Here is a 25,246-nt window from a genome sequence, read left to right on the forward strand (position 1 = left end):
GGACGTCGTTTTGTAGTAGTCAAAGTGAGTCGAGAACGAGCCCCTGAACTGCATGTTGAGCAAAGTTTTATAGTGACGAGGCTGAGCCAGTGACAACGTCATCGATGGCGCAGTTCGAGACGCCACCCCGCGTGTACTATTTCCAAAGGCTTACCGGCTAGACCACGTAGGAGCCTCCCGGAGAACGCGAGACACAGCTGAGCCTCGGACAATCAATGCCTTGTGTATCCTATTTTAGTCTCAACGGAAACCATTTGGCTCCCTTTGCTTCTGGTCCGTGACATTGTCGTCGTCTCTTCCACGACCGCATAGCTCTTTGTTCGCTGTTACACGACAATGCTTGACACAGCTCCTAGTGGACTTCAGCAAGGCGCGCAACCGACGTCTCTCAAATACCACATTGTTCGTAACGGCGGATCAGACTATTACCTGACGACTAATCCAAATCAGAAGCACATTCATGATCCGATAGGTCCCAGTTATTACGTCAGAGTGTCGGCAGCGTCCAGAGTGTCAAGACTGAAGTCGAATCTCGCCGCAAAAGATTCGCAGGACGAGTCAGATGGGTCTTTCTCTGTAATTATATTTGTGCATGACTATGATAATGTATCAGTATCGGCGCATTCCAATGATGACAGCGAGCAGCCAGTCAAGTATAATGAACAGGGCGGATTGTTAATACCGATAATGCATATCAGGAGAATAGATGGAGAGAGTAAAATGACGGTCACAGTATTAGATAACGGAGAAAATATATGGGAAACTGCGATGGCTCTTCATAGTGATCCGTACACAGGAGAATCGAAGTTTGTCTTTCTGGATCCGTGGGACCGGCGGTGGTCATTGGAAGGTAAAGATGGCATCAACTGTACCTCGTCTCTTTACGATGAGCCAATTTCTAATTTAGAGCGGAAGCTCTTGGCAGATTCTAAGGTTAGTTTGGTTGGTGATCTGTAACTCCAATGTACTAATGCCTATTGTAGGTCGGGTGGATTACACTTGAGTCGCCAGCTCTGAAAATGCTCGACCTGATGGTCGGAGTTAATATGGCCGTATTTTGCTTTCGGAACTATGAGTTAAACCCTTCGAGGCTTACCACTATCGCAACTGGTATTCTACACGCCGATTTGAACACTGTCAAGACGTCACAAACCACGACAAAAAAGAAGAAGGGTGGCTTTAGGCTAAATTTCACGAAGAAGAAGGAGTCAAAATCAATGGGGCACTCTAGTCACTATAATAATGCGCAAACTGGAAATGTAATTCCGGGATCCATCTCAGAACACGATCGCAACCAGCAAAATCGCACTAAGAGAGAGGAACCAAGGGAACAGCAACAATCAGCCCTTTTGCAGGGGGATGTAATGCCGATTGACCGGCAGCCGGCAGTAAACAAGCTTCAACGGAGGCCTGCAATGAGAAACAAAGAATCATTGGAAGAGCCATTGCCTGCTGTTCTCCCTGCCTTTGCCTATCAAGCTCCGTATCCGGCTTTGCCCGGTTTTTCTGTCTCGGTAACAAAGTCCGACTCAACTGTAGATGGATTTGTGCGAGGGTCGTATCATGAAGCAAGGTCACAATCAAGTAGCGGCTACAGCACTCCTTCATCCATTGGACGTTCCGCCAGCCAACCGATCTATATATCTCCGAGAGTGGATGATCAAAAGTCACCTCCGATTTACGCAGAGCTGCAATCTCAGACTCAGCATCAGTCTGGGCTGGAAACTTTTACTCCACCGGTGCGCACTGGGCATCGGCCTGATTCTCGTCAAACTCAGTCTGAGACCAATAAGCCACCCGTGCGCACTCTTAGTCAGTCATCCATTGAGCATTTGGTTAACCGCCCAGCCTCTATTCCTCCGAGGGTCGAGCAGCAGGAGACACCTCCAACGGAAGCAGGGCTACAATCTCAACCTCTTCATCACTATCCACAAATACACGCAGCGGCCCAATCTCAGGTTCAGCATCCAATTCAGATCGAGAGACGAACACCGTCTCTACACCCGGAGCAGCCTCGCTACCAAATGTCGCCCGAGCTAACAATCCCACCGCCACACTCTCCTTACGATGCTAGCGCGCGCAGTGGTAATAAGAACGTGACGGCTATCTCGCTGCAATGCCGACATCCCTTACTGGAATCACAAAGTCATTGTCAGCAGTCTGCGATGCTCTCGTCGTCTAGTAATAGTTCCGCCTCTGTAGCATCTGACGATCCTCGTCGCCGATCTATGTTCAGTTCGTCAGCCTCAGCTTCTCCTGCAGTATTACAAGGACCTCGACCTCGCCCCAACTCTATGATTCTGCCGGCATCGACTAATGCTAATGTAAATAGTACAGCAAATCAAAGCCACCAATACATTTCAGGTGGGCAACCTCGTCGCAACGACGGTCGCCGTGTATTGCAGAGGGGGCCCCCTCCTCAAGCAAATACTCAAGCAAATACTCAAACATTTTCATCGACTTCCAAGAGTTCAAGCGGGAATAAGAAGAATAGGTTAAGCATGATGGCGTTCGTGAGCAAGTTCCAATAAATAGAAGATCGGGGTTTATGTTAGGTACATATAGGGTCGTGGTCGATGAAATCGGTTATTCGTCACTTAATTTGAAATTTTGGTTACTTCGTAATATAGCAGACTGTATAGCATTGAGTGTTACAAATTAGGTTTGCCCGTACCATTCATACATTGGGACTCATCATCACAGTCAATCGGCTTTCGGTTCAATCCATGTCTTTCCGGGGAGCGGGACAAGCATCCCCACATGCTCCCTGTACTGCTTGTACGCAGGGTACCGTTCTGCAGAGATCAACTCTGTAAATCTACTTGAATTGACGACGAAGATGACGAATACTAGTGGTCCAATAATGGTCCAGTTGATAAGTTTGCTTTTGACATAGGCGCCCCAGAAGTACAGTGAAACCCATATTAACTGTTCTGCGAAGAAAGCAGGATGCTACGATCCGGTTATGTAAGCTTAATCCAAACCAATGATAACCAAGAGAATGCCTACTCTAGAATAAGCAAATGGACCGATAGTGCAAAAACCCCGTTCCAGCTGAGCTTGCCGATAGCCTGAAGTCATCTCGCCGGTTTCATTGTACTTCGTCTTCGCGACTTGATAGTCTATAAACAAGCAAAGATTAAACAAGCCTTATTATAAGAAAGTATGGAGATGAAGCGGTTACCTTGCTGATATTTATCGCACAGGTACTCGAACCCAATTAAGCCAATGTATAAGGATAAAAAGGCATAGTCTCCAAAGTTTAGACTTGAACTGCCTGCTTCCCATAACATACATTCTGGCATTGTATTGTTAATCAGCATCAGTGGTTGATATATACTGACAAAGAAAATACTGAAAAAAAATAGCTGTACGGGGTTCATGCTCGCTTTGACCTTGGCCCATCGATGGTCCTCAATGCCGGAAGAATAGCCGCCGCGTCTTGCGAATAGCTCAGCCAGATGGTACGCCCAAAATGTTTGGAATGGAAGTATTAACGAAAGTCTGTAAGAAATATTTCCGTTTAAATACCCATGTAGTATATAATTAACTGTGCACGATAAGGATATCACAGGCCATAATTTATCGACCTTAGCAATCATTAGCAGCTGCCTATTTATGGCATACAGCGTCAAGCTCACCAAAGTGAAGTCATTTTTTTTTCCGATATGACAGCTTATAAACGTTATAACCATGAACCCGACGGTAATCCATAGTGTGCTCGTAAATGGGTGACTCGTTAAGTAGAAGTCATAGAAATCGATATCTCCCGTAAGACATGCCTTAACGAGTTCCCACTCGGAGAAAACAAAACGAGCGAGTACAGCCATGGTAGTTCAATACTTGTAATGACGTTCCAAGATCACTTTCTCGTGCGAGGATGCCTGTCCGACTAACCTTGCAGATTGACAACAGAAGCAAATAAGCTGCAGTCGTGCTAGTGAGTTAGATGAATTTGTAGCATTCCTCTATCAGAATATATTCAGTTCCACTAGAATTACAAACTACAGGTATATCAGCAATGCCTCTGCCGGAATCCGAAGTTCTAATCGGCGAGTTAGTTGCCCAAAGGTTGAGCCGCATGCTGTCAGGGTCAAGCAGCAACTGGTCATCAAAGAAGGGACGGAGGGTAACACGAGAAAAATAATCTTCCCACTTGGACTACACAGAGCCACACATCTCAGAGTCGGCGACTGTCGTCAACTAGTATATGACATATGCCGTCTAGGTATGCGTTTGATTTAGATCAATGGATTACAAAGCTGGAGCTTACAGAAGTCAGTTGTAAAGATATTCGAACAGGTCTCGCTCTGTGCCTCCAACGTTCACCGTGCGTTCTAATTGACCGCCATACCCCGACAGAATGTATGGAGAACCCAGAACTACGGAAGGACTTGCCAGAACAGTGCTTGGCCAGAATGCGAAGCTATGCACAGTGCAGGTGTGTATATTCTTGTTCGTTGGATGACAAAGTTTATTGCTAATGAAGAATTAATTATAGACGCGGTATATTTGACATGAGGTGCGTGTTTTAGGGATCGCTCATTAAAATCCGAAGCTGTGTTTGTTCTACAATAGCATGGAACTAATAAATTGGGCAGAAAGCGATTTCGTGGTAACGGTCCTCTCTCCACTGGCGTATATGACGAGGAGTATGAGCGAATATCAAGGGGGGAATTTGATCCGACAACGGAACTCGATAAAGTTTCAAAATTGTTATAGCACACCCAGTGTAAACTTTGATTTCTATGTCTGGAGACGGCCAGTGGATAATTGCTCGTTATGAATATTATAAAGTGTGTGCTTCGACTGTAGCGTGAAATGTCATACAATATTAAAAGCACGCACATGCCGTTGAAATTTGGATTTGGGATTGGCTTTCGGAGTTACAATTTATTGTGGTGAATTTTGTCGGCAGCATTTTTTGGACTAGTATTGTCTGTCTAGATTGTACATAAAGAAATGGTTTGATTGTAGTCGTGTATTACAAGGATGGTCAACAGCCTGCGCGAATGCATGTATGTTGGAGACCCATTAACGAATTCTGGATCATTAGAATGGTCGATTTCAATATCTGACGGCGGGATTTCCCGCTAATTTGCTCCATTATACAACGTTGTAATTGCACGCATTCCTGGGAAGTATTCTACATTCGCCCGTTGAATTGACAGGGCAGTACAGTCCTCCTGAAACATTTCCCGTGCGGCTGAGCGGCGGTGCGGACGTTTACCGGCGACATGCGACACTTGTTGAGTGAAATAGTCTGATATTCGAAAGAAGTAGATGTTGATGTTTTTCCAGATTTTTCCCTGGCTTTCTCAATTCTACAGGAAAGTAGGTATCTAGCACGCAATTGAAATTTAAATTGCCAAATCGAAGATGTCTCGTCCTGTTTCAGAAATCGGAAAAAATAATACTCTATATCATGCGTACTGTGGTGTTCTTAATTGTACTAGCTGTGGTATGGCAGCTAGTGTTTCGGGCACCTTCGTCTGGACCAATCTACGAAGAGACAGCTAAGGAGAAAATTGCCATTATCGGTCAGCGTTATTTCAAGAGTATACATCTGGCTTTAGCTTATAGAACTGCAGGTGCCGGAGCTGGGGGTTCGTCATCCGCGTACTATCTCCAGCGATATTCGAACCATTCTTATGATATCACCGTTTTCGACAAAAATTTCTATATCGGAGGACGCAGCACAACAATTAACGTGCACGATGACCCTCGATGGCCTGTAGAAGTTGGTGCCAGTGTTTTTGTTAAAGTGAATTTCAATCTTGCAGCAGCAGCCAGGGAATTTGGGCTGAACGTCCAATCGTACGATGTGGGAAAAGTCCGTGGGAAAGACGGTCTCGCAATTGAGGAGTTATTTGGAATGTAAGTACATTCGGGGCCATGCTGATTCTATCATTGTAAGATGCTAATGGGCTATAGCTGGGACGGTATGAAATTCGTTTTCACGGCGTCGTCGGAGTCATCGTGGAAGAGTACGATCAAACTTCTGTATAAGTACGGCACTGCTCCACTACGAGCACACCTTCTAGCTAAGAAGGCCAGGGCGTCATTTTTGGCCTTCTATAGTCAGGATGATTTTCCGTTTGTGAATTTGACGGAAATCAGTCGATCGAGGGACCTCACCAATATAACAAGCGAAACTACCTTTGTAAGTGGGAAGATATATTATTTGAGCTGAACTGAACTAATAAACGGTCAGGATTATTGTACGGGGCATGGATTGAGCGCCCGATATGTTAATGACATTGTTCAAGCTGCTACTATAGTAAGTCGAGTGCATGTACCTAGAGAACTGGCTACTTATCTGATCTAACTTTAAGGTCAACTATGCTCAAAACGTCAAACAAATTCATGCTTTAGGAGGTTTTGTATGTCTGGCTGTGGATGAGGCTTTGGAAATCGAAGGCGGCAACTGGCAGATTTTTGAAAAAATGCTGCAGAAATCGGGTGCTACCGTTCGGCTCGGCACCTCAGTGTCAGAGATTGATACTTCCACGAAAAGTTCCGGCAAGTGGCAAATCAGCATTGCCGATTCTGACAAAGTCGAGGAGTTCGACCAGGTCATTATTGCTGCGCCATACTACCAGACTGGGATTGGTGGTGTTCCACTGCGAATCAAAGATGCCTCGTACATGACACTATATGTGACTCTCTTCACATCAACTAAACGACTTTCTTCGACATATTTCGGTCTCAAACCTGGCGTCCCCGTTCCAACTATGATTTGCACGACTCTCGCAGATGACGATCTGGCTGGATCGAACATGCGTCCTTGGTTCAACTCCATTTCCATCATTCGCTACATTCCTGAAAGAAAGGAGTATGTGTACAAGATATTTTCCCCTTCCCGTATTTCACCAGAATTCTTGCAGTTAATCTTTGATAAAGGAGCTGAATTTAACTGGGTGTATGAGAAGATTTGGAACGCATATCCGCGATTGGATCCTATTAGTGACTTCAGTGACTGGAAAGTTGACAATGACGGTATTTGGTACTTAAACAGTATAGAGCAATTTATCAGCACGATGGAAACCTCAAGTCTAGCGGGTGCGAATGTTGCTGCACTCATTGTTGGGGCAAATAATAAAACAGTTGTATCGGTGCCGTAAGTTTTAATAGAATACACGAGAAACGAGTTTGCTTGGACTGGACATAAAATATGATATTTTTATGCCACATTTGCATATATAACTGTATTAGCATGCAACATATCGGGCTTGAAAGTATCATACATTGTTGTGTTAAATTTATAAATAGTTGTAAGATGCAGCATCATCTGAACTATCAAGTTTTGCAAATACAATACACAGGAGGCAATTTAACTAGACTCTAATTTCACCAACCCATTTCGCTCAATGACTTTCATATGGTCGGCCGAATGCGAAGCTCCATTGGTTGCCAGTGAAGACTCGACGTCGGCAGGTCCAGCACCGGACTGTTGACCAAGATCACCAGCGCCGGGTGTCTCCTCATTCTGCAATAACTTATAACCTTCCATACATAGCCACTTGGTGTACATGTCATCCATCAACATTTGAGCCATGTCCGCATGTCGAACTTCTTGTCTGAAGAGAGGCTGCTTCAGTAAAGTCAGAACATGAAGACAATTCGGATATCTATGAGGAAGTGTTAGGTAGATAATCTCAAGTGACCTTTCGTCCGAAATGCGTACATCAAATACTTCACATATTCCGGTTTCCGCCAATATTCTAGATACTCTAAATAATTGATAAAGCGTTCGTCTTCCAAGTAACTGTTCTGAGCCAAGAAATTTGCATATTGTGGATTTGCAAGAGCCTGAACAAACTAATCACTTAGTAAAGTGCTAGTAGATAAGTATTTGCGTGTGAGCTGGCAATCGCTTACCTCTAATTCAACCTCAAACCTCGTTGGTGGTGGCTCGGGCGCCGCGGCCTGGTGCGAGCCCACCGACGGTGGTAGTCCTGGCAGATTCTGCATTACAGGACAACTTCCCAAGGCTATAGCATGTAGTAAATCTGTTGGATACAACGGCCGGTATGGCAGGTAAAGAGGCTGGCCAGCAATCAAGATGGTGCTGTGGTAGTCGCCGTGCTAAATTTAGGAGCCAAACTGGATTCTCCTGGTCTCACCTTACGATCGTCAGTTGATTGCGGCTCACCACTACTTCAACCGCCTTTTATCTATACCAGCCAAGCTCAAAACACAAAACATTACTACAGAGCACCCCCATTTATATACACGAAAGTGGAATCCTGGAGTTCTGAGGCAGGAGAAGGTTAGTTTCGACAGCCATGCAGCAAAATGCTTCATCGACAACACAGCAGAAATCTGCTGATCCATCAACAGTTCTTCAGGCCCAATCGATAATTACAGATATTACGTCGAGCAATCTGGAGCCTACTGAGCCTATTGAGCCTACTATTACAAGTGAAGCCACCGAGCTAACTTCTGATTCAACACCAGGAGAAAATAATAGTATCGTAACGCAGAATTCACTTGGACTAGACTCACCGCTGCTGCCAGCTCTAATTCAACCTCCAACGCCTCCATTAACACCACCGCCAGCTTATCCTCGGAAATATGTCGCTGGGCTTTTCACATTTGAGCAGCTAAGCATATTCTTAATCTATCCGTCGACTATAGCTGTAGGAAGTCTCATATCGATCGTATCCCCGCCGGAGAGTTATTTTGGATCAAGAACGAATTTCTTCAACGTGTTCTTCGTGAAGAATGGATGGTTTTGGACAACAATTACGTTCATGGTTCATTGTATTCGACTACGAATATCGAAGCCGAGCAAACTAGCGATACGGTATGTATTCGCGACTTCGTGGTGGTTTTTGTTCACGCAGTGGTTCTTCGGTGCGCCAATCATGGATCGGGTATTCGTTGGGACGGGCGGTGTTTGCTTTGTCGACGACCCGGAGGCAGTTCCCGGACAAGAGAGACAAGTGCACGACAGCTGGTCATCATTTGGCTGTAGACATGTCAAGGGAGAGTGGGCAGGTGGCCATGATATTAGTGGCCATTCCTTCCTGCTTACGCACGCCAGCCTTTTCTTGTGGTTTGAGTTGCTACCCGTTGTTATGGAGAGGGGCCCCCTACTGCGGCAAATAAACACCAAGGTGAGTGATTAAAGTCTCAGAATTGTCAATCAAAAACTTATAATGTTACCTCTAGATTGTCTTTGTAACGTTGGCTCTCTGGTGGTGGATGCTATTGATGACCGGGATTTACTTTCATACATTTACTGAGAAAGTAAGTTCCACATCAGAATTGATTAAGGCTTGCTTAACATGATTCAGGTTACCGGATGGCTTTGTGGAATTGCTGAGTGGGCAATTATCTATATATTACTGCCGGGGAATAGGACGTTAACCACAATGGTTGGCGTTCCTGCCGTTTAGACTAGTTCAGAGTATCGTTGGCATTTAGACGGCTTTATGAGATTAACTTGTCCTGAGCGATCGGTACATGTCGTATGCATTGGCGTTGGAGTTGAAAGATGGTATATAAACTGGTAGTTGTTCTATACTGTAGGCAAGGTTCTTTCATCGCTCAATTATGGATGTTATTTTGGCACACTCATCATAACATATTGTTGTAATAGACGTCCGTGCAGCATGTATTTCCATGCAGAGCAAGATGCTCGATTCTAGGATGTACCGATGTTTGCTAGGCAGACGGTTGCTTTCACCAAAACACTATAATGATTAATGTAGCAGAAGCCTTCCTGAGAAATTAGTGTCTTAGATATAAAATGCAAATCTTGACACAGCTGTCCTCCCGCAAGAACTTTGGCTTAGGGTTAACTTCAGTACGTTGATTCCAAAATAAGAGAGGCGGAATCGATATCTAGTCTTGTGGCCGTGCAACCACCCCACGTAATTTCAATAGCCACATGCTTCTCGAAAATTCGTTTTTACCCGGCTCCTCTGCGTCGTGGTTCCGTGTGCTTCGACGCGTACAGAACAATGATAGAGTTGCTGCGCACATTTCGGAATAGAACGAAAACTCATTCGCGAAAAACACTTTAGGTCTCTCTCAACTTAGCCTTAATCGTTCCATTGGTGTCGTGCCCGCCCATTGGTTAAGCGGTATTGCGCCTCTTTATTCGGACACTCAGCTCGAAGGTCGACAGTTTCAACGTGCTGGCCCGGCCGTCGCGTTTCCTCACGTGAGAGGCTAGAATAGCGAAGTATTTAGAGTCATTAATTGAAGTCCACGCTATCTACGGAAATAAGTGATCATGAGCGACGACATTCAAATGGCTGACGGTTCTCAAGCGCCGGGAGCATCTGCTGAAGTGTATAAATCGCAGGGAAATGAGTTCTATAAGTCTGGCAGCTATGGAAAGGCCATAGACTCTTACACGAAGGCAGTCGAAGCAGATCCGGACAATCCTATATATCGTGGTAATAGAAGTATGGCATATATGCAAATTGGCGCGTATGAAAGAGCATTAGAGGACAGTTCGAAGGCGCTGGAACTCAGTCAGCAGAAGCCAAACGAGTTTGGCTCCAACGTTCCGAAGACTCTACTTCGGATAGGAAAGATCCAGACAGCTCTCGGAAATTATGACGAAGCCATAAGCGCATTTTCACAGATAAGTCCACCCCCGTCTGCAGGAGATGTACAGGTAGCATATGAAATGCGTCAATACCTTGCACAGGCGGAGGCAATGGCTGCTGGCGGTAATGTTAAGCTGGCGCAATACGCAATTAGCGGAGCCGAGAAGCTTCTCGGGTTAAACGTCACACCCCCGCGCAACTGGCGATTATTAAAGGGTAAATGTTACGTGGAGAGCGGTGATCTTGATCAGGCTGCTACGGTTGCTGTGAACCTCCTAAGAGAAGACAAGCAGGATTCTGATGCTCTAGTTCTTCGTGGCCGAGTGTTGTACGCTCAGGGCGACAACGCCAAGGCGGCGACACATTTCATGGAAGCTTTGAGAGTGGATCCGGACCACAAACTTGCTAGAGAGCTGCTAAAGGCTAGTCGAGAACTAGAAAAGAAGAAGAACTTAGGTAACGACGCTTTCAAGCGCGGAGATTTACAGACGGCGTTAGAACTTTATTCTGAAGCTCTATCCGTCGATAAATGCAATAAGGGTACGAATTCGAAGTTGTATTCTAACCGTGCTACCGTCAATATCCGATTAAATCGATTCGAGGACGCCATTAAAGACTGTGATGCTGCGTTAGAACTGGATGCCGACTTCATTAAGGTTCGAAGAACGAAAGCACGGGCGCTGGGTCAACTTGAGAAATGGGATGAAGCAGTTCAAGAGTTCCAAAAGGCCGTCGAAGTGGATCCTTCGGATTCCAACCTGCGGGCCGAACTTCGGGAGGCAGAGCTTGAGGTTAAGAAAGCTAAGCGGAAAGATTATTACAAAATACTCGGTGTTTCCAAGTCAGCGGACGAAACGGAAATCAAGAAAGCTTACAGGAAATTGGCTCTCATACATCATCCAGATAAGAATCCAGAAGATCCAAATTCACATGAGAAATTTAAAGATGTCGGAGAAGCATATGAAGTGCTATCAGACAGTCAAAAGCGTGCGCGATACGATTCCGGTGTTGATCTGCAAGATTCCAGTGATATGTATGGTGGCGGCATGGGAGCCGAAATCGATCCGTCAGTGCTGTTTCAAATGTTTGGAGGCGGCGGAGGTGCCGTCCCACATGAGTTTATGGGTCAGTTCGGTGGTGGCGGTTCTCCCTTCGGTGCACAGTTTGGTGGTGCACAGTTTGGTGGAGCACAGTTTGGTGGGGCACAGTTCGGAGGCTCGCAGTTCAGAGGACAGGGCCGCTCGAGAGGGCATTCGTCTGGATTCTACTCATACTAACGCGGTATTCTACCCGGGGCCTGGCATTTGCATAGTAGAGCAGTGGTATAGAGCAAGAAGGTTGTTGGCTTGTGAGCTTCTCTTTTCTTTGTTCATATATTATTATAATTATTATTATTTTTAGTATTTATTATAAGTTACTACTATTATACTATTTTCGTTTGGTAAGGCGCGATTGTTTGAAGACATTGTATTATGATGTTCAGCGATGGCAAGCAGTAAATGTTCATTGCATATACCAAGTCATTAGTGCGATAGCTTTACATTATATATCGATGCGTAAGATAGGTAATTCATCGTGTATATCAAGTAGTTGACTGATTTATTTTGATTTTTGTTTTCAATGTTGTAATCAGGAACGCTGATTAGCGATTGGCATTATTGTGTGACATTCCAACAGTATCGCTGTGTGCGGTATAACATTCTAAAGACATGTGCAGATTTACGTTGATAGAATCAATTGAAGGCAGTAGTATAAAAAATTGACATTCGCTCTGATGTTCTGGTGGCGCCAAAAGCAATTTTTTTTCTACTAAGAAATTCCAAAATCTGACTGTGTCGCAACGTTTGTCTATTTAAGGTTTTCGTGAACCCCGACAAAACCTTAACCAGAAATCAGAGGACAATTGTGTCAATAGATCGAGTCGACATTTGGAGTGGCCTTCTTTTCAGTGTGCTTCTGCTATAGCGACTGACGGTTCAACGCAATCCATCAGCCCTCGAGAGTAGAGCTATTTTCACGTCCTTATTCTTGGATCAAGGTACTGCTTGATCCACGTTTTGAAGGAGTCCTAATCACTTTCAGTGACTGCCCGAGAGTAGTTGCGAACACATTCTTTTCCCGTTGTCCTTCACATCACCGTTCGTCACAATATCTGGCGCAACTCCATCTCGCGCTCCCTCGCGGTCCTCGGGTGCAGAAATTTCGTCTCAACAAATTACATCTTCAAATTCAGCCGGACAAGTAGCACCGTTGTCCAATTCCGTCTCGTCTTCCAAACACCTCCACACTCAACAGCAAAACTCTTCGGTCGCATCATTGTCGTCGTCGCTGCCGCCGGGGGCGGGTGGTGGTGGAGGTGGAAGCTCAAATCTGTCAGGCAATCGCCCAACTGAACTATCTAAGATTGTTGGTGCCCAGATTGTTGTCTTGGTATCCACGATCAAGGAAGATAAGTGGGATACAACTGTTAAACAAATCCGACAGGTAATAATCTGGCTGGTTATAGCAGATAACGTTGTTCGAATCTAACTCACTTTGGTATGTAGCTCTGTGACCAAAACGGTCCTGAAGTCTATCAAAAATATTTTCGTCGGCTAGTATCTACAGTTTCGTCATCGCGTCCGCAAGACAATACTGCAATTAGACGATTGCTTGAGGAAGAAATCAACATACTGTGCACCAATCCAACTCTGTCATACCGGTTCGCTGATTCAGTTTCTACTCCGGATAACGACGCTTTCAGAGATTTCCAACTTCAAGACTTCTTCAACACTTTTCAACTCGACGCATTCGATCGCACCGTTTTATGTCTAAGTTTCAAGCACTCATCAAATCAGGATTTACTAAATCAAGGTATATTCTTTCAACAGTCCCTGCCAATTTTATTGTCTAATCTCTATAGCTTTTGACATTCTCGAGGAATCTTTTGGTCTGTTTATAGCTGCTATTCGCGACAAGTCTCAGTATTCTGGCGTTCTTTCGGAATCCAACATTGTCGAGCTTTTAAATCAATATTTGCAAGACCCACTTCCTCCTTTCTTCGACGTTGTAAACAAATTGAGTTTAATTAGTGCTGTCAAGGCCAGGTATTCTCCATCATCGCTTCCCGCTTCAGTCGCCGCGATTATCGGTCCGAACGAAAGCCAGCAGTCGATGGATACGTTGACGAAACTGATCTCATCAGCAGGGCCTGATGCGTTGTCATCAGTCCAGGATCTTGCTTACGATAGCAACTTGATAGTGCGGATCGCGAATGAGGTGTCAGATCCTGAAATACTACGACAATTTGGACATTTCAAGCCATACTTGTTTACACTTGATTTGTTTGCTTATTTGGCACGCCGGGGTCAATATCCATTGCAGAACTTCCTGGATGAAGTCTTATCAACTGATGGACGCGAGTTTGTGTCGGCAATTCTGAAGTTCTTGGACATCAAGTCATCCACTGAATATCAGCTGCAACAGCAGCTGCAACACGATCCTCAACTTATCCCCGAAATCAAGACCAACACTCTGCCTCTGCATGTCCAAGTCGTCTACGAGTTATTACACGCTTTATTGACACAGTATGACCTCCTTATGCTATAGTTTGATGAACTTTGTTAACCTCATATAAGGACGACGCCTTTAGATCTTGTCGAGCTATCGGAGCATGTTCAAGCACAATGTATTCAGACGTATCCTCGCCTCACCAATCTTGGTCGTGGCCACGACGCGGCTATCTTAGCTAACAGTGGAAGCAATGGATTTTCACCAGAAGTGGAAAAACAGATGAAATTTTACTACCAGAAGATGTATGAGCAAGGAATGAGCATTAGTGAGGTGATCGGCCTTCTACAGCAACTCCGCGTTTCGGATGATCCGAACGATCAAGATACATTTGCTTGTATGATACATTCTCTCTTTGATGAGTACCGATTTTTCCCGGATTATCCTCTCTCGGCATTGGCAACTACTGCTGTCCTGTTTGGATCTATTATTCAGTTCCACCTGGTTGAAGATATGCCATTGGCTGTCGCGCTGCGGTTTGTTTTGAAAGCTTTGAAGGAGCCACCAGATGCGAAAATGTTTAAGTTTGGACTCCAAGCACTGATGCAGTTCCAGTCGCGATTAGAGGCGTTTCCGCAGTATTGTGCGCTGCTGCTCCAGATCCCTTCTTTGGAAGCAGTGCAGCCTCAACTTATGACTAAACTGCGGGCAATGACAAAGTCTGAAGACACTGGTGAAGATGATTCGGAGCGGAGGAACGGTACCGCATCGCCGGCGCCTCCACCGCCGTTCAGATCGCTGCACCTGGATCCGGTGAGTCCAACCGAGCAGCCATCAGAAGATCCAAACGAAGAGATACAAGACAAAGTTTTGTTCATCGTCAACAACATCGCACGGAGCAACATTGAAGGGAAGGCAAGAGAGCTAAAAGAATTGTTAGAGGAAAAGTATCATCAGTGGTTCGCTGCCTATCTCGTGGATACACGCGCCAAACAGGAACCGAACTACCACAGTATTTATATTCAAATGCTTGATTATGTCAGTAATGCCCATTTAAATAAGCAGGTGCTACATAATACCTATGCTAGCATTATTGCGCTATTGAATGCTCAAGACACTATCATGTCATCTACGGAACGCGGCCGATTAAAAAATTTAGGCTGCTGGCTTGGATTTTTGACTATTTCACGAGATAAGCCTATCAAGCACAAGAATATTTCTTTCAAGGATTTACTAATTGAAGGCTTTGATACGAACCGGTTGATTGTCGTTCTACCATTTACTTGCAAGGTTTTAGAGCAGGCGTCGAAGTCCTCAATTTTCAAGCCCCCAAATCCTTGGTTAATGGGAATTTTGAAGTTGATGGTGGAATTGTACCAATTTGCTGAACTGAAGCTCAATTTAAAATTCGAGATCGAGGTGCTATGCAAGAATCTGGATCTTGATATTAATACGCTGGAACCGGCAACAGTTATTCGAGATAGACCACCCAAGAGCGATCTAATTGATGGTGCGAATTTTGCAGCCACTCCAGAGCTTAGCCAGGTTTTTGACAGACTGAACTTAACTGCTTATAATAACCGCGTTGACTTGCGCGATATATCTCGGCAGTCCGACTCGGCTATCACTCCTTCATTGTCTGCTACATATCCTCAAATACCAGCGAGTAGACAGTTCACAAGTCATCCTTCGCTCAAGAAACTTCTTCAGCTTGCCATTGAGAAGGCTATTCGGGAACTCATCAACCCCGTTGTGGAACGGTCGGATACTATTGCGCAAATTGCTACCAAGGAACTCATTACGAAGGATTTTTCTCTCGAGCCCGATGAGGAGAAACTTCGCAAATCAGCTCGGCATATGGTCGATTACCTCGCCAGTAGTCTCGCTCTTGTTACCTGTAAGGAGCCGTTGCGGCTTACAATCGGTAACAACTTGCTCTCTCTACTTGCCTCCAGTGGATATTCCGAATCATCGTTTACTCCGGAAGTTCTTAGTGCTGCGGTAAACGAACACCTTGATGCAGCATGCTCGATTATCCAAAAAGCCGCCAGCGATCGAGCTAAGGCAGATCTAGATGAATTGTTGGCGTCAGCATATGCCATGCGTAGACGCCATAGGGAACTGCGTCCAAACCAGACGTTTGTGGATCCGCAGGCATCTCGCTACGCATTGTCTTTACCTGATCCATTCCGACTAAAGCCTCCTGGTTTAACAAGGCAACAGCTTACTGTGTACGAAGACTTTGGAAAGTTCAAGCTTGGTAGTTTAGGTGGGCCCGATGGTCTCCAGCCTGGAGAATTTGGAGCTGTAGAATTCGGGAGCATGTCGCTGCCAGTTCAAGGACAGTTACAGCAATCTCAGCCTCAGCTTCCTGCCCAGCCAAAGACTCCGGTGCAGCAATCAATTCCACTCTCGTTGCAGGCTGGCCAGCAACGTGCTCAGCAGCAGCAGCAGCAGCAGCAGCAGCAGCAGCAACAACAAAGAATGATGCCACTCTTGCAACAGCAGCAACAGGCTCAGCAGCAGCAGGCTCAGCAGCAGCAGGCTCAGCAGCAACAGGCTCAGCAGCAACAGGCTCAGCAGCAACAGGCTCAGCAGCAACAGGCTCAGCAGCAACAGGCGCAACAGCAACAGCAATTGTTCGCTCAGCTTCATCAGGCGCAGAATGCTCAACTGAGTACCCAGCAGCAGCATGTGGAATCTCAGCAGGGATTCGGAACGCAGCAAGATTTATCTCACATTACTCCGAACAAGCTCACGGCTGTTGAGCAAGCTCTGGCGTCGATGCAGGTGAGTACATATTAAGGAAGGAGAATGCGACGCGAACTGACAATTCTGTAGTCCGCTATTGATGCATTGCTGAAGCTCGTTAAAGAATGCACAGAGACCTCATTTGACCAGCTGCCTGCGGACCACAGGGTTAAAACCACGGTAAATTCTATTATTGCGGTTGCGAACCGACATCCACTGCGTGACCCAGTCATTCACAAAACATCTCAACTTGCTGTTAGTGTACTTTTCACTGTTGCGGACTCGCAGCTGGCCCGAGAGACACTGGCATACCTATTGGCCCGATTGTGTGATCTATCGGCGGAGACAGCCAAAGAAGTAGTACTGTGGTTGATCTATTCTGAAGATGAGGTGCGTGCTTTTGTTGCTCGTGGCGATCAGTCGATATCTTGGAAAGATTCTAATTAGAGGCTTAGCGCAAATTCAATGTTGCTGTCATGATCACGTTGATGAAGATGGGCTTGCTTCACCCACAGGAGCTCGATGTGAGCTTATCGAAGCAACTCCAGGCTCGCCGGACTCCTACCATCGAGTTCATTGCTAGCTTGATCCATGAAGCCATCTTGGGCGAGAAGCCATGTGCTCTTCGCACAGACTTTACGATGTGCTTGGAGAGTATGGAGCGCTTGGCGTCCGACTCTGACTCCCCATCTTACCATATTGCGCAGCAACTGCTGGACTCTTTCGAAAATGCTGTAGTTGCAGTCGTTCCAGCGGACGATGCATCCTCCCTAAAGGACCAAATGAAGTATATCTTTAGTGAGTGGATTCGACTTATGCAACACCCGGCTCAAAGCGAAAGGATGCTGTATGTGTTTATATACCAAATGTCGGAGCATGGCCTCCTTGACGACGCGAAGTACCTTGGCATCTTCTTCAGATCTGCATTAGAATTTTGCCAGGACGCATATGCTAAGGATAGACTACAGCAGGGCGGTTCATTGTCTCCCAAGGATGGTGTTATCGCTGTTGATAGCTTGGCCAAGCTCGTCATTATTCTATTCCGTGTCCATGAAGATAGCGAAGACACAAAGCGGATGCAGTATCTCCGTGGCATCATGGGCGTGCTCTGCTTGGTATTCGCTAATGCCCATGAAACACAAGGTGAATCATTTAATGGCTTACCATTTTTCCGATTATTTTCAAGCATTCTCTGCGAATGGTCAGATATTGAAAATACGCACTCGGAGTACAAGGAAGAGTTTTACACAATGATCGCCGAGATCTTCAAGGCTCTCCAACCTCCTGCTTTTCCAGCCTTTACATTCTCATGGATGACGCTTATTTCGCACAGGATGTTTATGCCAAAGATTCTTCAGTTGGAGCAGAAGAAGGCTTGGCCAATCTTCGAGGACCTTTTGGAAACGTTATTGAAGTTCATTGGTACTTATCTTAACGAGTCCGAACTTCCCGATAGCATTCGCTACATTTATAAGGGCACCTTACGTATTGTTTTGGTTCTGTTACATGATATTCCGGAGTTCTTGTCTCAGTATCATTACAATCTATGCAAGGTTTTGCCGACAAATTGCCAGTTGCGGAATCTTATTCTCGCAACCAAAGTTAATTGATGAGAAAGTCGTAAAAATATTGTCGCACGATGTATGTTTAGTTTGAGAGGAATATGAAATGGTTGTTTATTTATTTTCGAGATTTGTTTTGAGTATTTCTCGGCCATATATGATTACGTTTGATTTATTAATTTGGTACTTTTTATCATTGATGCTCGCGAATTTTGTTCTGATTATTAGTCTGTCGGTAGTTTAGAGGCCATATCTCTTAAATGTACAATGGAAACGATTTGCTTTAAACAGTATTATCGTAGATATATAGACCGTTGCCTAGTCTACAATTCAGATCGACCTAAACATCGCCGTAGCGGCAGCCGCTTAAAATGTTAGCCAAATATAGTATTGAAGTTGTTTTGAAGGCGTGTTTCACCAAACACGCGTCATACCATCGAATAGTCTACTTCGTCCTTGATAGCATTACAACCTACAATCCGATGGAGTAAATCGTTCCGTAATAATATAGCAGCCCTGCAGCCAGTAAGAATTATGGTCATAGATACCTTCTAAATTGCCTATTTCCAGAGGAAGAACTGTGGATTGTCTGACTGTCAACTTGACGCTCCAACTAGCTTGACATTTAAGACTAAGTCATTTTTCTAGAGCCAACGGCCGGGTTATGGAACTACTGGTATGGGTAACAAGCGCACTCTCAAAATATACATACGACCAGTGAGTAGTCGCCACTCTATGCCGCAACTAGGGTCAACCAATCAACCACGGCAGCGTTTATACTTCCCAGAACTTATCTAGTAGTCGCAGATCATGCCACTACAGTTTCGGACTAGACCTTAAAAGATTGCGTTTGTTTTATTCCGCCCTAACTACTAGTCAAATTGACATCAACTACTCTCAAAACAGAGATCTCGTGCTAACCATAAATTTACAACCACTTAAAGATAGCAACAGCCACACTGCAAAAAGATATTTTAAATATACCACATCGTACCTGCAAGGGAGGGGTGGAGAGGCTTCACATCCTTCACCTCACCCGGCTCCTCATTGCCCGAACCACCTGTTCTGCCGGAAACTAAGGAGGCCGAATCTTCTTCTCTAGTTTCTTCGTGGACACGGCCGCGCTGTCCGGCCAAATGCGCGTAGTAAACAGGCGGGCAGAGTGATACAGATGTGGTAGCTCGTGCAAAGACATAGCACATATTGTACACGAATGCCTGGAAGTAGTCGATAGGCATCTGATTTTCGTCGTGGATGACATGATAGTGCACAGGGCGCGCTGTGCCCTGAAGTGCGACATGTGAAACTAGGTAAAAATCGTACTCCGACGGATGAGTAATATCTCTCTCAATAATAGTTCCGGGAAGTACGTTTCCGTTGCGATCGCCAGCATTACGGTTGGCTGGGAACACACGCGAGTGGTGTCGTTTGGAGCAAATCACAACAGTGACGAACGGCTTGTATCCCGCCGAAAGTGACTCACACGCCTTCTTGATATCAGCCAGCTCTTGGTCAATAATCTGCTGATATTGACCTTCGGAGACACCGTCACGGAAATAGAAAATACGTCCAGGCACCTTACCGGTGTTTGAACGGAACTGTCTGAGTAATGTAGTGACAAACACTTGAATATTTCTGGAATTGATGACCTCGACTCGATGACCATTAGTATTCACGATACCAGCGTAACGAGTGGCCTGGAGATCAGTGGAACCGACCATCGAAGCAAATGACGCTCGTCCAGATCCTGGTGCAGGATGGGAAACATCAGCTCCCAAGATTATAGTTGGCTCCTTATTATAAAGTGGATAACAGTTCTTATCCAAGAACACGTTAGTACCACCAAGCTTGCTGTTAACCTTAAGATCAACATTCGCACAGTACTGAGGCTTGGCTTGCTCCACATGACGAAGCTGTACGCACTGGGAGCACACACCAAGGCCAATATCACATGCAGCCTTAATCGAATTATAAGGTTCGGCACCTCTGGATGGCAAGACGAAAAGTAAAAGCTGCGGACGCTTGCGAACAGCATTACCAGCAGCGTTGAAAATCTCTCGGACATTCGTGTTCATATCCCTCTGTGCAGAAGCATACAAGATAGGAGGCGACATCTGTGTGACTTCCCCACCATGACCGCGATGCACATTGATGAAGGTACGGACAAAGTTTTGAATCACTTGTTCAGGTGTCCGCCGGTGGTCAGCAAACACCATGACACCCCACGACTCAAGCTTTTGAGGAAGGGCGAGCTTCTGGCCAATCAAGTTCCATCGACCATCCTGAGGCTGCAAAGAAACCTTTTTAGATCCGGGACCATAGTTAATGACAGGCGCGGGTAAGATACGACCATCAGTAACAATCATGTCTGGTTGAATTCTCAAGTTATACGCTTTGAGAACTGGATCGTTGTCCCAGCCGAGAGTCCGCACATTTGAGCGAATGGCATTAATTCGAGCGTCGGGACGCTGGGCCGTAATTTTAATCATGTCAGCGGTCTGACGGTCGGAAATCTTGTACGGATAACGCTGGCCTTCCTGGATAATTGCAAGCTCAATAGGAAACGAAGCGCCCTTCTTAGTCTTGATGAGAGGCATAGAGGGATAGCGCAACCTAATGTTATAGGTTCTCGTGAAGTACTGCGCAACAGTAAGGGTCTCGTCCTCCTTCGTCGTGAAGGTTGTTCTGTCGGCACCATCCTCAGTGAAGCCATCGATGATAAACATCCTCTTCTCGTGTTCTGGTCCACGATACTTAATAAAAAAGCTCAACTTTCTGAATCGTCGAAGCTCTCGGCGACCATTCGGGTTGGACAAGCGGTTGGCTGTATCGTCGGGAGAACCTACAGTCAAATTAGAAATATTTCAACAATTAGACGATAGAATGGCATACGTAATCCCATGAACTTCGTCAAAACCTCAAGTAGCGGCCCAGACGACCAAAACACAGTAGTAGCGACGTCCACATTAACTGTCAGCTGGCCCATAGAAGCCCGAACGGATTGGAAGATCCCCTTCCATGCCTCCACCCCTCCATCGAGAGGAGAGGCGCCTTGGCTCTGAAAGAATGAACGCTTAATAGCAATGAGACGTTTCGATGGGGTCTCTCGAAGCAAATGGTCCAGGAAATTGATGGCAGCAAGAACCTCATTGTCCATGCTGTAGCGATTGTTGATATACTCGTCAAGAATTTGCATCGACACGATCGCAGCCTTGCGAATCAATACGCGATGTTTATTAGAGCGACCAGGACGCTCAGGGCGGCCTAGACATCTGTTAGTTAACTCTATAATCACTGCAATGCACAACCACTTACCTTCGTCCAAATCCACGACAACAGACAATTCATCGCCAAATGCCAACGGGCCCCGCGACCACGCTAAACGGTTACCTAACAAAAATTAGTGACGACAAGCAAGACGTTACATTAATTCATGTAGCACACCATCGAAAATTACGGGCTTTCCCGATTCACCTAGCCGATCTTGGAGGACGGAGCTGTTCCAGACCTTCTTAATCAAGGCGCGAGTATCACCACCGGCGTTGACTTGAACCTAAACCGGAATAAATACTCTGATTTCAAAGAACTATTCCAACCACATATATGTTATACACTATGAGAGAAGTAAAAGAAAATCCGAACTTACATCATACTGAACGATCTCCACGTCTGGGAAAGACGCGACACGGAAATGATTCACGTAAAACTTGCTAGGTGTACCCGTGGTACCATAGCCCGGACGCTTGACAAGATTCTACCATTAACTAAATTAGGAAGATGAAATAGACAAGGCTTTGCACCATAGAATCGGGTGCCCCATCGCTCCTCCCCCAGCCCCATCTGCTACACATCATCCATTTTTCTTTACATAAACTAAATAAAAAACATACGGTAAGAGCCAACGCGCTCTGAGCTGGCAAAATCGCAGTCATATCAAGTGGAACCAAGTGTCATCTGATAGTGATGGGAACTGCTATGCAGTTTGCAATGGTGGACACGAACGTTTGGTTTGGTGCTTATAGAAATGGAAAACCCTAAAACTCACAAGGTAAATTATGTTGCAAGAAAGGGGAACCAATGGAACTCTACACGCTATTCCTCTTTGGGACTAGCTTAGGTATTTGCTAAGTTATAATGAAGGAGATTCATGGAGCTTCGATGCGCTATTCCTCTTTGGGACACGCTAAAATTTCATGTCGTACACATTTGTGCACCGCCATAATGACTTACCCTGAAATTTACTAAACAAGATGTCCCGGCCACCGAGGGTTCCAATTCGAGACGCGTCCAATTCGAAGGACGCGTTTGGCTTACCTTTATCTTCAATTTGACTACGCGTTAATGAACGGATATTAGAACAGATATGGATCTCACAACAGCTGTCTCTTCTACTCCGGACGCCAACGACATTCCTGCTTTGTATGTCGGGATGGAATTGGAATCAGCAGCGTGCGCAAGAGAGTTCTTCAACGCCTATGCGATCCGTCATAACTTTGCCGTGAAAAATGGGGCCGTCTACAACAAAAAAAAGTCGCTCGTACTTTTGTGCAAATGCGCCAAATTGCCTAAGGCGCGAAGGCTGCCGCCGACAAAAGGAACTACAGATGAAAATGGCTTCACGCGTCAGAAAGAGTTCCGAGCATCCTTTGCAACTGTCCGTGGATGGTGCCGTTCAAGAAACAGTTGAACGATACGTGGATTGTTACTCAACTTGTTGACCAACACAAAAATCACGAACTCCAAGGCATAACCCACCCTGCATACCCGGAGAATCGCCCGTTGGCCGCTGGAGCCAGAGAACGATGCTCGATCTAGAACGGCACCCAAATGCGTCCTACATTTCAATTGCGTGTGTAAACAACAGATATGGGCTATCCTTGCTAGGCAGGGACGTCTACAATCGGTCATACGACTATAGCAGACGCAAGGCATATCAACCGCAAAGTTCATCGAATCTTTGCGGGGTGAAGGCTACATCTACCGAACAAAACTGACTACGGATAATACCCTCGAGGCTTTATTCTTTTGCAAACCTGATGACGTTCGAAAGGCACGCCTGTACAGTCAGGTGGTTATCCTTGACGCTACATACAAGACAAACAAGTTTAAAATGCCCTTGTAAATATGGTGACCGTTGACAGCAATATGCGCACAATCCGAGTGACCTTGTGCTTTATGACAAGGGAGCAAACAAGCTCATATACATGGCTTATGCAGCAATTGAGTGAGTGAAACTATAATTAGCACAACGGCCAAGCTAACATTCAGATCAGAAGAAATAGTCTTCCCAGGCCCGCTGTTTTCATTACTGACGTCGACAAAGCTCTCATGAAGGCACTGTCCACGGTATTCCCAACGACAGTCAACCAGCTCTGTAGGTGGCATGTTGAACAGAATATCTTGAAGAATTGCAACAAGTATTTCAAGACGATGGACGCATTCGATGCATTCATGAAATGCATCAAACAGATCGCGAGCTCTCTCGACAAGCAAGTTCAGGACTGCATGCTGACGCAGCTCCAGAACGACTATCCGTCAGAACCACTCAGCTACTTTCTAACTCAGTGGTGGCTGAATGGCCAGTGCGAACGCTGGGCCGAAGTGCATATTCGTAAGCACCCGAACCTAGGACTTAGCTCCACTTCGCGAGTGGAAGGTAGTCATGGTGCAATGAAAGGTGGCCTGACATCGTCTTCTGGGAATCTCAGCACAGCAGGCACCAAGATAAATCACCGAGAAAAAGTTCGAGTAGAACAGCTCAGCATCCTGAGTTCAAACGAAAATTTGCGCGTACGGCCGGAAACTCGAAACCAGATCGAGACTACCAACCTTTGTACAGCGATTTCTAGGCCAGCATTGGACATTGTGTACACTGAGGTCATGAAAAAGGTCAATCATCAGGAGGAGCCCGGCACAAAGTATGAATTCAGCTGTGAAACTTTACATCGGTACCTCCTACCATGCTCGCATCGGATCGAGATGGGCGTGCCTCTAGATGTGCAGGATATTCATCGTCGTTGGAGGGTGAATCCGGAACTCCCTCCCCTGAGTCAATGGGCTGCAAATTGACCCCGGCGTACTCTCAGTTCTTAAAGATCCGCCAATCACACCGAGAAAAGGGCGCCCCAGGGGAACGCGGAGGCTGAAAACCTTAGCTGAGATCATCCAGAAAACCGCCAATCAAATGGACAGAGTCAGACGGTGCGGATCCTGCCGCAGGGTCGGTCACAACTGACGCAGCTGTCCAAGACCAATGAACAAGCATCTTCTGCCCCATGAAAACGATCTTAATGAGGGAATGGCAGAAGACAATCAACATTACAGGCAAGCAGCTGGCCGCCATAGGCCATTCAATTTCCGAAGGTGTCGCTATCGATGACGGTGGTGAGTGGTGACTGCGGTGAGGGTCATGACAATGAGGATAACGACGATGACGGTGATTCGAAGCAATGTGAGCCGATGCATTGTCACTCATGTAAGAAGTGAAAAGAGTAGATCAGTCGGTTGGAGCGATAAATATTGGAAGAGTAGACGGCGATCCACATATTAGATGCCAGATTATTAAGTGGGTAGACTAGAGGTTTATAAAATTAATGCTAGAAGTGAATTCCTGAGCAATTAGCAGTGTGGCTGTGTGTGGCTGGGCCAAATGGGTACGACGTGAAATTTTAGCGTGTCCCAAAGAGGAATAGCGCATTGAAGCTCCATGAATCTCCATAATGAACTGCCCCATTTTTGAGAGGGGCTACCCGGAAAGAGAGTGAAAGTGAGCATAGATACCCTAGGGTTCCTGCAGTACATTTACTTTGGATCTCTGAGCACATGAAACCGATCAGTGAAGACTCTCTTGCTTTCAACTTGCATTTTTGTCGGTCA

At 45.7% G+C, this 25,246-nt stretch overlaps 11 protein-coding genes across 11 annotated transcripts; 8 read left to right on the forward strand and 3 right to left on the reverse strand.

Annotated features, from left to right (window-relative positions):
* The first annotated feature begins 118 nt into the window (after positions 1-118).
* On the forward strand, positions 119-2,838 carry V1508DRAFT_412783 (uncharacterized protein). Its single transcript, XM_066939676.1, has 2 exons — positions 119-933; positions 984-2,838. The coding sequence occupies exons 1-2, from the start codon at positions 337-339 to the stop codon at positions 2,529-2,531; spliced, it is 2,145 nt and encodes a 714-aa protein (XP_066797487.1). The 5' UTR covers positions 119-336; the 3' UTR covers positions 2,532-2,838.
* Positions 2,280-4,044, reverse strand: V1508DRAFT_412786 (uncharacterized protein). Its single transcript, XM_066939677.1, has 4 exons — positions 3,642-4,044; positions 3,185-3,590; positions 3,010-3,122; positions 2,280-2,952 (listed from the first exon to the last, which is right to left on the reverse strand). Exons 1-4 carry the CDS (start codon positions 3,828-3,830, stop codon positions 2,704-2,706), a joined length of 957 nt encoding a protein of 318 aa, XP_066797488.1. The 5' UTR covers positions 3,831-4,044; the 3' UTR covers positions 2,280-2,703.
* A 173-nt stretch (positions 4,045-4,217) lies between these two features.
* On the forward strand, positions 4,218-4,722 carry V1508DRAFT_402917 (cytochrome c oxidase assembly protein PET191-domain-containing protein; the record flags this gene model as incomplete). Its single annotated transcript, XM_066938521.1, has 4 exons — positions 4,218-4,228; positions 4,283-4,441; positions 4,502-4,522; positions 4,602-4,722. The coding sequence occupies 4 exons, from the start codon at positions 4,218-4,220 to the stop codon at positions 4,720-4,722; spliced, it is 312 nt and encodes a 103-aa protein (XP_066797489.1).
* Positions 4,723-5,112: 390 nt separating this feature from the next.
* On the forward strand, positions 5,113-7,229 carry V1508DRAFT_21860 (Prenylcysteine lyase-domain-containing protein). Its single transcript, XM_066936258.1, has 5 exons — positions 5,113-5,540; positions 5,592-5,877; positions 5,935-6,163; positions 6,215-6,280; positions 6,336-7,229. The coding sequence occupies exons 1-5, from the start codon at positions 5,426-5,428 to the stop codon at positions 7,122-7,124; spliced, it is 1,485 nt and encodes a 494-aa protein (XP_066797490.1). The 5' UTR covers positions 5,113-5,425; the 3' UTR covers positions 7,125-7,229.
* Positions 7,206-8,127, reverse strand: V1508DRAFT_382750 (SOH1-domain-containing protein). Its single transcript, XM_066937731.1, has 3 exons — positions 7,882-8,127; positions 7,688-7,821; positions 7,206-7,631 (listed from the first exon to the last, which is right to left on the reverse strand). The coding sequence occupies exons 1-3, from the start codon at positions 7,972-7,974 to the stop codon at positions 7,334-7,336; spliced, it is 525 nt and encodes a 174-aa protein (XP_066797491.1). The 5' UTR covers positions 7,975-8,127; the 3' UTR covers positions 7,206-7,333.
* V1508DRAFT_412801 (inositol phospholipid synthesis and fat-storage-inducing TM-domain-containing protein) lies at positions 8,087-9,738 on the forward strand. Its single transcript, XM_066939678.1, has 3 exons — positions 8,087-9,122; positions 9,178-9,255; positions 9,303-9,738. The coding sequence occupies exons 1-3, from the start codon at positions 8,289-8,291 to the stop codon at positions 9,402-9,404; spliced, it is 1,014 nt and encodes a 337-aa protein (XP_066797492.1). The 5' UTR covers positions 8,087-8,288; the 3' UTR covers positions 9,405-9,738.
* Positions 9,739-9,897: 159 nt separating this feature from the next.
* Positions 9,898-12,356, forward strand: V1508DRAFT_454419 (uncharacterized protein). The gene is made up of 3 exons (XM_066942578.1): positions 9,898-10,274; positions 10,305-11,775; positions 12,052-12,356. Exons 1-3 carry the CDS (start codon positions 10,247-10,249, stop codon positions 12,065-12,067), a joined length of 1,515 nt encoding a protein of 504 aa, XP_066797493.1. The 5' UTR covers positions 9,898-10,246; the 3' UTR covers positions 12,068-12,356.
* V1508DRAFT_431121 (uncharacterized protein) lies at positions 12,278-18,418 on the forward strand (the record flags this gene model as incomplete). Its single annotated transcript, XM_066941923.1, has 7 exons — positions 12,278-12,317; positions 12,802-13,052; positions 13,115-13,421; positions 13,471-14,134; positions 14,186-16,847; positions 16,899-17,198; positions 17,324-18,418. 7 exons carry the CDS (start codon positions 12,278-12,280, stop codon positions 18,416-18,418), a joined length of 5,319 nt encoding a protein of 1,772 aa, XP_066797494.1.
* A 926-nt stretch (positions 18,419-19,344) lies between these two features.
* Positions 19,345-22,302, reverse strand: V1508DRAFT_350808 (Piwi domain-containing protein; the record flags this gene model as incomplete). Its single annotated transcript, XM_066936793.1, has 6 exons — positions 19,345-21,212; positions 21,263-21,634; positions 21,686-21,760; positions 21,815-21,923; positions 22,017-22,124; positions 22,261-22,302. 6 exons carry the CDS (start codon positions 22,300-22,302, stop codon positions 19,345-19,347), a joined length of 2,574 nt encoding a protein of 857 aa, XP_066797495.1.
* A 431-nt stretch (positions 22,303-22,733) lies between these two features.
* Positions 22,734-23,057, forward strand: V1508DRAFT_395961 (uncharacterized protein; the record flags this gene model as incomplete). The annotated part of the gene is made up of 1 exon (XM_066938078.1): positions 22,734-23,057. The coding sequence occupies one exon, from the start codon at positions 22,734-22,736 to the stop codon at positions 23,055-23,057; it is 324 nt and encodes a 107-aa protein (XP_066797496.1).
* A 347-nt stretch (positions 23,058-23,404) lies between these two features.
* Positions 23,405-24,936, forward strand: V1508DRAFT_412817 (uncharacterized protein). Its single transcript, XM_066939679.1, has one exon. It carries the CDS (start codon positions 23,699-23,701, stop codon positions 24,437-24,439), a length of 741 nt encoding a protein of 246 aa, XP_066797497.1. The 5' UTR covers positions 23,405-23,698; the 3' UTR covers positions 24,440-24,936.
* Positions 24,937-25,246: the final 310 nt, after the last annotated feature.

Source organism: Lipomyces doorenjongii (assembly GCF_038497915.1).
Source record: "Lipomyces doorenjongii strain NRRL Y-27504 unplaced genomic scaffold V1508scaffold_10, whole genome shotgun sequence".
NCBI classification, from domain to species: Eukaryota; Fungi; Ascomycota; class Lipomycetes; order Lipomycetales; family Lipomycetaceae; genus Lipomyces; species Lipomyces doorenjongii.